The sequence below is a fragment of the Amphiura filiformis genome, chromosome 17 (genome assembly GCF_039555335.1).
Source record: "Amphiura filiformis chromosome 17, Afil_fr2py, whole genome shotgun sequence".
In the NCBI taxonomy this organism is placed as follows: domain Eukaryota; kingdom Metazoa; phylum Echinodermata; class Ophiuroidea; order Amphilepidida; family Amphiuridae; genus Amphiura; species Amphiura filiformis.
The window spans coordinates 44,593,893-44,608,007 of record NC_092644.1 but is presented as its reverse complement, the minus strand read 5'-3'; the positions used below and the strand labels follow the sequence as shown (position 1 = coordinate 44,608,007).

Below are 14,115 nucleotides of genomic sequence, written 5' to 3'. Positions count from 1 at the left end.
AGATCACACACCGACATGCATGCGGCAGTGCTTGGAGGGCTACATAAGTGACAAGGCGTTTGAATCTGTTTCTCGTATACATAAACCGGCTTTTACAATTATTTTCAGCTAAGGCACGATTTAGGGGAAGTTAAAAATGAGAAAAAAAATCCTCACTTTTTTCCTCACTTTACAATGTTTTTATGTTTCATATTATTTTGTGATGGAAAAAGTGAGGTTTTTTTAACACTTTATAATTTTTTCCCTTCGTTATGTTTCTTATTACTTTGTGAGGAAAAAAGTGAGATTTTTTCATCACTTTAAATTTGTTTGATTTCTTAGTTTTTTTTTAATTATTAGTTAGAAACAGATTGCACATTAATTGTGATTGCATGGCTACAACTTGACGTAGGTTTACCGAAACTGCTAATAGTCTAAGAAACATTTTGTCATTATAATGTTCATCATGAATCAATAATATTAATAAAACAATTATAATTTAAAATACGACCCTTTGGACAAATAATCATTTTATCGTTTTCTAAGAAAGATAATGCATCAATAATCTATCATTTAACTTGTGTATAAGATTAAAATATCCTTGAAACTAAAACAATGATTGTTAATGTATATACAGTTGACGTCATTATAAAGAAGATCCGGTCTAAAACCACGGTTATTACCCAGCGTTCTTGGCGCTGCAAAAAATAAATAAGAAGAAAAAAATTCCATTATTATCATCAAAATACATTTAAAGCCATTGCATTGCCGATATTAAAGTAAAAAAATGCGCCTCAAAAATATTAAGCCTACAACTTACAATTAATGTAAATTATGATTTGTAAAACATGGTATAATACCTATAAAGTACACAAGTATTTATGTACTAGTTGGGTTGCCCATCGGCCTGTATTTCGTTTATATATTGTCTATAGTTTAATTGTAACATTTTGGGTTGGTTTGAACTATTCTTCCCTAATAGATACCTACCCATAGTTTGTAATCATTGTGAATGTTGATTTGATCAGATGGTAAACTCTTAATGGCTTCCTGATTTTCTCTGCTGATGTTATCTTGGTCTCCCTCCTCTGCACCAATCTCTAATATGCATAAAATTCCAAAATCTATGAATAACACATCGCTGAGATCTCTATACCGTTTACATGGTTTATAATACTTAATTTGAAAATTAAAATACAATTCAACATGTACATCACATATTTTGAATATTCATGAACATAACTTTGAATTTGAGATTATAATCTGATGAGTGGCAATCCTATCTCGGGTGCATCATCAGGCCAACTGATGTTAAAGTGGGAGAAGTTCGTTGACATGTTAAAGTGGATGTTGTGTCACAGATCGAAGATAGCCGAACCTCTGAGGGATCTTCTTGATAGCTGAACAGTTAGGCCCCCGCCAAGTTGTGACGTAGCCCGCCTCCCTTGTTAAGTGAAGGCTCTTTTCGCTTGACATAAATAGCTTGCTTGACTCATCTCTCAAACCATCTGCTTTCGCGATCTAATATTTTAACCTCTTTATTGTCAAACGATTGATTAGTGCTGTAAGCGCGAGTAAACAGTCTCCGCAACTAGTGCTATCGCGCTCTCCTATGCTGGTACATACGCTTCGCTAGAGTTTGTTTTTTCATAAGTCACCGCATCCACGGTCATACACTGAATTGCGTAATGTCATTACTCTGAAATTCTGGAACTTTGTCTCAACACCAGGCTATTTTGTCTATGATAACAAATTTTACAGACAACGAAATGGAACCGTTTGAACGGTTGGCTCTTGCATCGTATACCGGCACCCTTATGCACTGGTTTCGATATGGCGACGACCCATGGGTGAAGATACGCAAGGATATGGTAGCAGTCACAGTAATATCCCTAAATGCTCTTTAAGGCTGATCAAATGTTCTCGAATTTAATTTGTAATTAATAACAACAGGGTTAGTTTCGTATATGATTTTGTTTCTGGTTTTAAATTTAGAGCATTTTTATCATGATTATTGTTAGATAAGTATGCAAAAAATGTTTAGATTAATGACTTGAGTAAACATACCTGTTTCCGCTATTACCAAAGAAGACTTCATTTCCCTTTCAATCCCATCTGCTCTCGGTTGTCTTACAAGCAAAACAGCTGGTAAAAGTTTCAGAAACAGTTTTCTCATCAATCTATTTTTCACAGGACCAGGCTGGGAATACACGCTCATAGATAACGTCGTGCAAAATAATGTTATTGCAACTACGGTGAAGTTCATCGTCAAGTAGATCCCTAAAATTGGTTGGCCACCGAAACCTGTTTCAGGGAGAGTATTAGAAACCACTAATTGGAATACAGTGAGGCCCAAGAGTATAGAAACACCCAACGAGATTTTCTCACTGCACTCTGGAGGCATCAGGAACACTGTGAAGGCCAATAATGTGAGAATAGTTGAAGGCAATGCCGAATTTGTGAGGTGGTAAACTGGAAGTCGGCGAAGAATTATCTATGGTTAGATAAAGTCAAGAAAACAGAAAAAAGTACTTGATTATACTAGGATTAGAAAGGAATCGATTAAATATGACTAATTGAATCCCCGAAAAAATCTGTCTACGTGTAACACGGGTGATGGAATGCAGTTTAAATTCCCCGCCAAGGCCGCATCATTTCAGGCGGGATTGATCCATTGGCTGCCATCGAGGTGTAGGAATGCGTGAAATTGGATTCGTCTATAATCGGGATTTTGCATTAGAATAAACGAAAATGACTATGCCCATACTATCAATATCATTTTCATCAGATCACTTTGTAATATCATATGGGTGACCTTCGACTTCATTGCATACTCTTTACCCGAGTTAAGGTTAGCAACTATTTTAAACTGGTAGTTCTCAGCATCTTAATAAAGGTAGTGAGATTGGGCAAAATTTGCATTGGTCATTTCATAGTGAGTGTGCAAAAGAATTCAAATATCACAGATATACTTTTGTAGTTCCTATGGTTCTTGCGTTATGTTGTAAAGAGTGCTGAAACAGCAACGCTTTTCTGAAACCTACATATCTCATTAACAACAATAGATCAAGCAAGTTTTCAAAGACTTGACATTTAATATGGAATACTTTTTCGCAAAACTTCCCAGACTGGTCTGGTAGAGGTCTGCATAAACGGCATGGGCTAAATATTAATTGGGGTATGTCGGGAGATGGTGTAAAATAATTGTTTGACAGAAAAAGTGCTTTCCATTAGTTTACATTATGGCGCTCATAATGTAGTAAATTAGCCTAAAATGGCGGATTTAAGGAGACTGAATTTGAACTTTGTGGAGGTAAATTTTCAAAATTTGAACAACGTTATTCTGATATTATCAAATTTATTGAGGTTGGAGGCGATTTTAATGAACCTAAATACCAATAAGTGTTCGTCAGAACTGAAATGCACCTGTGATCTACCAGTTTTGAAAGTGGGAGGAGCTTTACAAAATATGGCTCTATAAAGTGGTATGCACTCAGAAAATTTGAATGGTCCCCTGGGGCCAAATGTTATAAACTTACTGTACACAAAGACACATTGTGAGTTCATTGGACAACCAGGAATCCGCACAGTTGTTTTTGCGTAAGTTTATAACATTTGACCCCAGGGTGCCATTCAAACTTTCTGAGTACGTACAGCTTTTGAGAGCCCTATTTTAAGCTCCTCTCCTGTTCAAAAACTTGGTACCGGGGGCTTGGTACATTGTAAGTGTATTTCAGCTGTGATGAATGCCAGTTGGTGACGAAGTTTAAGAAATATCACCTCAAACTTCTATAAATTTGATAATAACAGAACCACGTTGCATAAAATCCGAAATTGTGTCCACCACAAAGCTCAAATTCAGCCTCCCTAAATCCGCCATTTTAGGCAAATTTGCTACATTATGAGCACCATAAATGTAAACATATCGAAAGCACATTTTCTATCAAACAATTATTTTACACCATCTCCCGACACAGTCCAATTAATATTTAGCCTGTGCGGTCTATGCAGACTCCGTCCAGACCAGTCTTGGAACTTTGCGAAAAATATTCCATATTAAATGTCAAGTCTGTATATGATTTGTAGAATGAACATCAAAGTTACTACCTCGTGTACCCTTAAGCTTGATCCTTACCGTTAACATGGTTAAAATTAGCACAGAGGATTGTCCTACATGAGTGAACTATTAAGGGGGTTGTAACCATCTTTTGCCTGGTAGGACGAGGGTACTAAGCCATTTTTACACATCTAACTTGTTAATGTCGCAAACTGTACATAGCAACGAGCCTCTTCCTTTCTGTTTATTAATAGTATACTTATTATGCCTTTTGACGTCATTATATGAGAACGCAATTATGACAAACTTCTATTTCTAGTTATACAAATGTTAATAGGCCAAATATTGATCGAATGAATAGCCAACAAAATTGCTAGTCCTATTTGGAATAATTAACATTTATATTATTGTACAAATTTTCTATTTACTGACCTCAAAATGTATATAACTGAAAAACAAATCTCCAGATAGGTAAAATGGATCCTTAACGATGCTTGATATTCCTGTTAGGTTGACCAGCTTCCATTGAGTTTTATCATATTGATACCTATATGAAGAACAAAAGGCTCAAGAAGTTGTACCACGGTAATCTATTTTTGTATGCTGCTTGGTTTTGATAATAACAATATTGGAAGATAAAAAAAATGGCTCAAGAAGAGCATAATAATAATAGGACGTGATATGTATGCGTTATTTTGGTATTAAAGGTCCGTGACCCCCAATCGACAGCCCCCCGCCGATTTTTTTTTCATTGCTGATAAGTTTTTGGTGTCATATAATAGATCATAATTTGTATCTATGCCCGTACAACGGGGCATATATTTGTTGTGTATAGTATTCTCCGTCCTCTTATCTATGCCCGTGCAACGGGAGTATACAAATATTAACTGTCTATGAGTGTGATGTCGAAATATAATAACTCCCCATTTACACTAAGTGGAGTGTGGGACAAGCAAAATACTGTGGGCCAAGGAACCAACACTTTGGTGCTGATGTGATTCGAACCCATATCCATGTGACCATGAGTCAAAGTTGTCGAACACCCTAACCGTTAGGCCAATGTGCCGTATTCACGCTTCATGATGCAGTCATGTCTACAGTAGAATTCACCACGACCTTTGCAGGATTTAAATCCCATTAAAAGCTATTAAACCAAGATAACACTCATTGAAAACAGCTCAACCGATTATATCATATCTTCTCTGGTTAAATACACACAACATATGTTTCTGCTTTACATGTACAATGGAGCAATGAGCTGGTATTATAGTTTCAGTTGGGTGAACGATTATAAAGCGAACGCTAGAGAACAATTCTGTGTGGGCTTTTGTTTACGAAATGATACAATACTCTGCTTATTGTTAACCAGCGTTCTTGAAAATGAGAAGCATGGTGGTTTGCAGACTTAACACGGTTTGGAAATAATTTCTTCATATTTTTGGTGTTATCTGTTTTTACATATCCTTCCTAAAACACCAAAAGTACGAATATTTCCAAGCATCTAAATTAGCTAAAAATTTAGGACATGTTACAAAACTATATTTTCTAGAATTTTAGAAGAGTTCTTTTAATATTGGCCGGTTATTTTTCACACAGCGACGTTAACTAGGCAATGTACTATTACCTATAACATACACTAAAACACCAAAATACGAATATTTCCAAACATCTAAATTAGCTAAAAATTTAGGACATGTTACAAAACTATATTTTCTAGAATTTTAGAAGAGTACTTTTAATATTGGCCGGTTATTTTTCACACAGCGACGTTAACTAGGCAATTACCCATACTTCTAACGTACGCTATTTGTAGAGGTTACGCGTCAATGGTAAGAGCACTGTGTATTGTGTATAGGAAAACGGACAGTAACTGCAGTATGTACTCACCCATGTAGTTTGGGAACTGGTTTTAAGGTGACAAGCTCTATGGAATCGGCTAAATTGGTGAAATGTAGTGAACAATTCTGTCGATCAAACGGAAAGTTAGCCACATCAACGGAGCACAGAGATGATATTGTTTCCGCCGAATCATACAGAATAACGCCATCATATCCAACAAGAACACGTGAAAACTCATCAAGTAGTGGAATAGCCACTTTCCGATTGGCTCTAACGTAGTGTAATGATAATAAAAATAATGTTTATAATAACAATAATAATAATAATAATAATAATAATAATAATAATAATAATAATAATAATAATAATAATAATAATAATAATAATAATAATAATAATTACTACTTACTACTACTACTACTACTACTACTACTACTACTACTACTACTACTACTACTACTACTACTACTACTACTACTACTACTACTACTACTACTACTACTACTAGGCCTACTACTACCACTAGCACTACTACTACTACCACTACCACTACCACTACCACTACTACTACTACTTCTACTACTAGTACTTCTACTACTAATCGATTTTCAGGGGATTTTCAACCAGAAAGCCAAGACAGACCGTTCAAAGCTCCGAAAGACCCCTGTTACCGGTATGCTGTCAGACTCACCATCTCCTAATTTGAAAATTTTCGAGGGTTTGTGAATATTTTGTATTTAAAATAAAATGCTGTTTTCATACTTTACGCCTGTCAGCTTACGAGTTTTCTAGAACTATTCGTGGTGTCCAAAGGTCATTGGTTGGAAGAGAAATTCGAGTTGTACCACCAAACAATATTGGATCCCAAGTTAAACGATAATCCGTCCATTCCTGTTTTAAAGAGAGAATGGGCTTAATCATACTACACACAAAGGGAATGAACAATACTATAAGCCTATATAAGGCTTATATAAGTGTAATGACAATTCTGGTAACAACAATTGACATACTCTCTGAAAATCGGAGAACCACTGTATCATCAGGCACTATTAATATATTGTCCAGAAGCTGAGAATAGCCTTTACTAAACAGCGAATTCCTTGTGACTTCACACCCGGGCTTTACACTGGACTGCAATTGAGCAGTTTTTAATGCTCGTGCTGCATTAGTTGCATTGAATTCAGTACAGAATACATTAGACCTACTCTCGCACAAAACCAATAGACAAGAACTCTTGGCAGGTTCCAAGTATTGGTGGTGGACAGGTCGCACCCGCTGGTGAACAAGGGCAGCTCATAGGCGATAACAGACCCAAAATCAGGCTGTTCCACATACATCACATCTCAGGAAAGGGCAGCATGTGATTTGGAAGATTCTTCAGTTAAAAAATCGACCATCCTTCATGCTGAAAACGTCAATTTCCTCTTAATTTTTATTGGGTTACCAATACAAATTGTTTCTAATTGTGGGAAAATGTGGCTAGAGTAGGTGAAACAATAGATAAGTACATGTAGATACGCAGTAATAGATAACTGCTGTTCGTAAAATGTCTTGATCAGCTTTGATATGAAAATCATATACATGTAATGTAACCACAACATTTTGATAATTAGCATCACAAATATGCAAAAAACTCAAATGCCATAAAAATCACACAGGCTGGTTTTTTTTGCTGTTTCCACACACTACAAGTTTTCGTTTTCCGCACAGTGATAATTTAAAAAAATATATATAAGATATCGGTAATGACGTCAGTCAAGAGCTTAGGCAGGATGATAGGAAACCATGTGATAAAACCAAAACAAATCCTGAAACTCATATTGGAAACGACCGACTGTCGCACAAAGAAGTGTCTCCTTTTGACATACAAAAACATACTTCACATAACTTATAAAGTTAATCACGGTTGCATTATGTTATAGATTTGTCTATTATATAGCCTATTCACTAATCTGATGGATACCAAATAGATGCAGACTTTTCGATACATATACATTTGAATACTGAATACAGCCTAGTTCAAATTGTCATTTTTGACTTACCATTCCCACCCACGCAATGATGGTTATCATCTGAAGTCTCTCATTCTATTAAAAATGTACTAAAAACATTTGTCAAAAATGATAACATGCATAAGAGGATACTAAGTAAATAATACACGTTTATCGAAAGCAAAATGCATTATCAAATACATTATCAATAACCTTTTGTTATCTTAAGGGTAGAGACAATAGAAATTTTTACCAAAGGAACACATTCTTGTTTATACCATGATATTGTTGTATCTCAATACTATCACAACTTCAGTTGTGTAACTTACCTAAAAAGTGGTTCTTTTGATTAAAAATACAATAAATAAAATCACTCTGCGCATTTAGTACTGACCAGACTCTAGTAATATTTTTTTCTGTGTACACTATAGAAACATGGGCGAAATAGAGCACGACTTGCAACTCCGTTCACCGACGTGAGGACAGTGACAAGAAATAAGTCCTTATACAGCCTGTCTCAAAAAAAATTGTGCAAGTGAAAATCGCCCTCTATGGCAATAAGAAAATACCGTTGTGACACGATGCTTACATCAACGTCAAGGGCGTAGTCTTAGCTCTTAAATACCGTTTGGTCTGTTCAATTTGCTTGTTTTAATCTCGAGATATGCTTAGTTAACGACGAAAGGGTAAAACCACAATTGTGCCACTTTTACTAGGGAAGAGGGCTTTACATGTAAATCAGTGATAGCATCAAGTTTATAAACAGTTCCTTCGTGAAATCAAAAGAATGCACCAATTACACAACAATACAATTTTTTTTACTGTTTTATCATGATACAGCAATAATGATTCTCTTTTTCCACTTAAAACAGATTAAAAGATAAAAAAAAAATTTCACATTCTGCTGTAAAATTAAATGATTTTATCATGGTAAATACTGTTCTCTTTGTCACTCAAAACATGTTAAAAGACAAACAAATATTGCACACTTGTAGGTTAATGAACGCGTATTACTTGTTGGGAGAGAAATTAGACAAAATAATGCATGCGCGCTGATGTTGATGCGTCTAATTCACGAGGGAGGGGGGGTGCATTAGACGCATCAACATCAGCTATCATTGATTTACTTGTACAGCTCTCTTCCCTAGTAAAAGTGGCACAATTGTGATTTTACCCTTTCGTTGTTAAAGAAACATATCTCGAGATTAAAAAAAGGAAATTGAACAGAACAAACGGCATTTGAGAGCTAAGACTGTGCCCCTGACGTTGATGTAAGCATCTTGTCACAACAGTATTTTCTAATTGCCAAAGAGGGCGCTTTTCACTTGCACAATTTTTTTTGAGACAGGCTGTATAAATACGCGATTTACGTAGCCTATATCACTAGCTATCGTTGGTGGCAGCAGCATTTTTCTGTAATTATATATTCATATATTCATAATGTATCAAGATGGCGGTCGAGTCCCGGTTCTCTGTCTCTAATTCTGTGGTGGCAGCAACATTTTTCTTCAGTCACGTGATAATGGCACCTGTGATTAATACACGGGGGAAGCCGATGGTGTCCCCACTTACTTGCATTGCGCTGGTATATGAGTTGCAACGGCCTGATAGAAAACGCTTTACAATATTATGCAATACTAGCAGCTATTAATCATGCTTCAGTGGGCAAGTACCTCTCAATTTAAATGGTATTGAAATTTGTCTTGTCCGGGGGAGCTCAGTGGCGTTTTTTTCTAGGGTATATGGTGAAGGTGACTGATGCGTACCAGCCTATGTTGGGCTGTAAAAACCTGTTCAGTGATTTCATCCGGAGAATGTAAAAATCCATGAATCAGCAAAATTTAGATTTTAGCACCCTGCCCAGCACCTTTGTTAGTTTCGATGTGCAAACATTAAGCCCTGTATTAAAGATAAAATAAGTTATTTTACATGAATCTGTAATTTCTCTACTTAGTAGAGAAATTAGTACATGCATTTGAACGGGCGGGGCTTCAACTGTATCAATACTGCTGCTTTCCTCGGTTCTTGCCAAAACGTTTTAAAATATCTAATGACAATTTTAATGATTTATCCTTCACTTATTTATATACAATTTAAATCTGTTTTACCATTTTATACTTTCGCTGGGATCACTGAATAACCCTTAAATTAAGACCCTCCTTTTGCTATCACCCTGACCCAGAACACATGGTTTGTCATCCACCACCCTCTCACCTCCCACACACACACTTTTTCCCATTGGATCTATCGTCATCCTGATTCAGACGCTTTTATTGTTTCATTTACAACTTTTATTATATTTATCCCTGATGATGTTGCTGAATAGTCTTTTGAAATTAGTAGGCCTCATTAGTAGATCTCATATAATTGAAGTGCTCCCCCCCGAATAGCAAGATAATGGCATGCTTATGCTTAGTTTTGACATGTAAGAATACAAAATGATTTCCTGAGTTCTTAATGGGGAGTTATAAGCTCCATTGCAAAGTGAAAGCAGAGCGAGGTGTGTGGATGTGAGGGGCATGTGTTGTGTTTATGGCCCGGGGTTTATGGGGAGGGGCGGGTTAGGCAATTAACAGCTGCCTGGTATCATTCAACATTTCTGATACTGTTACGGCTTGAAATTTGAAGGCAGCGGGACTTAAGATGCTCTCAGGAACAACTTTTACCACCTGATGAACAATCTCAAATGCTCTACTTTGCACCAACATGACAGTATAGATTAGGTCCATGAAAGTCAATTCCGAGTTTATCGTCCTTTTTTTCAGGTTGGTGAGGTGACTTTTTCATTTGTCACTATTTCATCAGATTTCATTATTGACCTATAAAATGCGTGTTGATTTAAAGCCAAACTCATACATGTGATTTATAAACATGTTTTTATATGGGTAAGGACTAGGAAAGTTAGAAAAGAGCCTGCTTTTGCTTCCAAGTTATGAATATATGTTTTAAAAAAAAAATATATGTTTCCAATTGCTAAAACTGGTGAAAACACTGATACTTTGGAAATAATGAATTATTTTGGCATTTTTGAAAATTTGACGCGGGTATTTTTGGTTTCCAAAAAGTGACGCGGGCGGGGGACGATAAACTCGGAATCGACTTTCACGCGCCTTATAGGAAATATATTCCATAAGTTAATGGTTTTATAGTTTATTATTTCGGTTTACCAAAAGTCAAGAAATAATATCAGTAATAACTGTAAAAAATGGTTTATGTCCATTTGAAGCCAAAATAATGGGATGAATTAAAAAAAATAAAACGTACTATATATTATATCTTGGAGCTGTGCATAGTGATAAACCAAACCAAAAACATATATAGAACTCACGATAATAAACTCTCTTTATTTCCCATTCATTTATCTAATGTAAATAACAAAGAGACGCTTATTATACGACAGACTGAGCACAGCTGTTGCACAATTGATCAAGATCCATAAACTTCTGAACACATTACAGTAGAATCAAGGACGTTGGTTCGAATCAATTGTTTCAAATAGGACAGAATATGAATTCCAATACGCTTACGGCATTCTGTCAAAATCGGAAAGGACAGCATGACACGTTGTAACTAGATGTTAAAGTATGGCTGGTGGGTTAGTCAGTTTTGCAATATTTTCGCCATTTTACAAAATACAAATATGCTCATAAGTTTGCCAATAGCAAAGATCAAGGATCTGGAATAAGTCATAGTCGAACCGGAATATATTTGCCAACTATGTTCTACGTTTGAGGTAAGTTCATAATGTTCTTCATAGCAAGAACAGAAAAATCACTGGCAAAAATGCAACTTTTTACTAAAACGCCATATTCCGCGATAGTCCATATTTACATGACTTTGGCGAACACTTTTGGTTCGCGTTTAAATTCTACCGATAGCACAGTCGATCAATGTTATCTGCGGTTAGAGGACAGTTTAGAGAACTCTTTTTGCTGGTTGTTTGGTTTAAAAAAACCATAATTTTTTAAAATATCGGGATTCAAGCAGGCGACCCGCATGGTGTGCAAAAGACGTTGCAAATTGTCAATTAAAGAGCTTATAAATTAAAATCACCGACATTAAGCTCCACAAGAGGCATCTACATTCCAAGCGGAAACGCTTTTCAGAAATATACCCGTCTTTTTTCAGCAATCGCTGAAACCTAAATATGCAATTCCAGGCGATTTGTAAAAAATAGCGTCAGCATATTTTACTATGAATTTGGGACACCGAAACAAATGCTTGCATTGGTGCCAGACCTATTATAATGATACGATAATTAGGCCCCCAATAATGGCTTTCATTTTAAACGTTATTTATTAAACTGAGATTTTTACTTTTTGAGAAATTAATGAATTTATCGAAAAACTTTTCGGAGAACGCTACTTTAATGAACCCATCCCTTAAAAGATAACCAGGGGCAAACAATAGCAAAGGTAGCTCTAAAGTTGCAGTAAATTTGTATTGATTTGAATTCAGCGGGGAAATAATAACGGGTTTCACATGCCAGTGATTGCGGATCGAAATTTTCAAATTCGGGTTTTTTCCTTTAAAAGTACTGATGTGTTGTTAATATTGAACGAAATTGGGTGAAGGTGCATACATATTAACCACATTTCTTTCTATGATAAAATATTGTGAATACGATTTAGTTCTGAAGCTATAGACTGGGGTCCATTTCAATAAACTTTTAACTCTTCGTAGCTCAAGTAACGTTACGAATACCCAATATTAGACGTAACTTTACGAAGTGACCCACCCTGTAGTAAATCCCTATTACTTACAAAGGGTACCGTTCGTTAGTAAGTTTAGTGAAATGGAACTTACGACGAGTCGTAAGTTACGAACGATGTAAAGTTTAGTGAACTTGAATGGACCCCAGGTTGCTTTAGATCGGAGGCTACATGTTAAAAGCCAAGACCACTGATCATGATAGTTCATCTTCGTTGCTATTTAACAATGCAATTCTGTTTAATTTAACGAACATATTGATACTCACAACGTTTTGCAGGGCTTGAACAGACAGGTAGAAAGTGACTTCCACTGGTGTCGGATGAGATGTGTTTACTGGACGTTGACGTTTGTCGTATGTTTTATTAAACAAAGCTTGGAATAATCTCTCCTCGGATGTCTCGGCGCTAATTGCATCTAAACCTAGGACACCAATAAAAAAGACAAACAATTATTATCCTTAAAAATACTGCTGTGTTCATATTGAACGAAATTAAATGAACGGGATATCAAAATGCGCGTACATAAACCGCCTGTCTTTTTTTTCTGAAGCTATAGACGTATTTACTTACAAACGGCTGTGTTACTTTTTGTGAGGTCTTTAGAAAAGCGAAAGAAATGTGATTGGGAATGATCTTTGACCTATATACAGGACTATGTGAAATTTTCCGGATTTCTAGAAATGCGCCATAAAAGAACATTTTCTAAGAAAGCAGGGATTTCGGCATTTTTAAAGGGTTAGTCAAGTTAGCTCAATTAATAAGGCGTTCGATTATGGTGCGAGAGGTTATGGGTTCGAACCCTGGTGGTGGTATAGTATGCTCTCGTGGAAAATGTAGTTCCTTGAAATTCACTTGGACAAGGAACTTACTGCTAATTGTCTCGTTGTAATCCGTACGACACTCGGAGAGCTGATCCTGGTTGCGATGGTCATGTGTGCTGATCCTGGTTGCGATGGTCATGTGTGGAATGTCTAGGGTGTGTAAAGTCCATGTGTTGTTGTTAAACGGTTTATGGAATGATGTGGGGGCGTAGTGAGGAGCGACAAACTGTAAAGTGTGCTGAGGCTTGTGGATCAACGTCTAGCCGTTGTGCCTGTGCGTAGCGCACTATAAATCACTGCGCTTATACCCATTTAACCATTACCGTTGCCTATTCCCCGGACGAGCCCCATACATGTTTAGTATTACATAATAAATGATTACATCAAACTACCGTGCGTAGCCTAGCAAACACAAAACGTTTTCGACATCATTCGCAAAAGGTTAAGGGTATAAAGGGTATAAAATGTTTTAATATCATTCAAAAGCTTTTTATGATAACTTACTGCAAATATTCTAATATACAGGGTGTCCCAGAAAAAATTACCAAGCGAATGAATTTGGACGTAAGTCGAAAAATATACATTAGAATCCAAAAATCTAAACATCAGCGTGTAGCCCATCTTATTCTGCATCTTATACGCCAATTTTACTGGAATCGGTTGACTGATCGCGAAGAAATGAGCGATTACATAACGCATGCGTCAATTCACTTCAT

The 14,115-nt window shown here is 36.2% G+C and overlaps 1 protein-coding gene across 2 annotated transcripts in view; it reads right to left on the bottom strand.

Moving 5' to 3' along the window:
- Positions 1-411: 411 nt before the first annotated feature.
- LOC140137857 (neuronal acetylcholine receptor subunit beta-4-like) overlaps positions 412-14,115 on the bottom strand; it is a 62,022-nt gene continuing 48,318 nt past the window's right edge. Inside the window, exons 2-9 of one of the 2 annotated variants that reach the window (XM_072159657.1) lie at positions 12,845-12,999; positions 7,918-7,962; positions 6,657-6,766; positions 5,924-6,145; positions 4,469-4,583; positions 2,047-2,473; positions 970-1,079; positions 412-677 (exon numbers count right to left, since the gene is read on the bottom strand). In XM_072159657.1, the coding sequence (XP_072015758.1) occupies positions 570-677; positions 970-1,079; positions 2,047-2,473; positions 4,469-4,583; positions 5,924-6,145; positions 6,657-6,766; positions 7,918-7,962; positions 12,845-12,999 (1,292 nt within the window). In that variant the 3' untranslated portion in view covers positions 412-569. The remainder of the gene's footprint in view (positions 678-969; positions 1,080-2,046; positions 2,474-4,468; positions 4,584-5,923; positions 6,146-6,656; positions 6,767-7,917; positions 7,963-12,844; positions 13,000-14,115) is intronic. The other variant, XM_072159656.1, reaches the window with a different exon arrangement.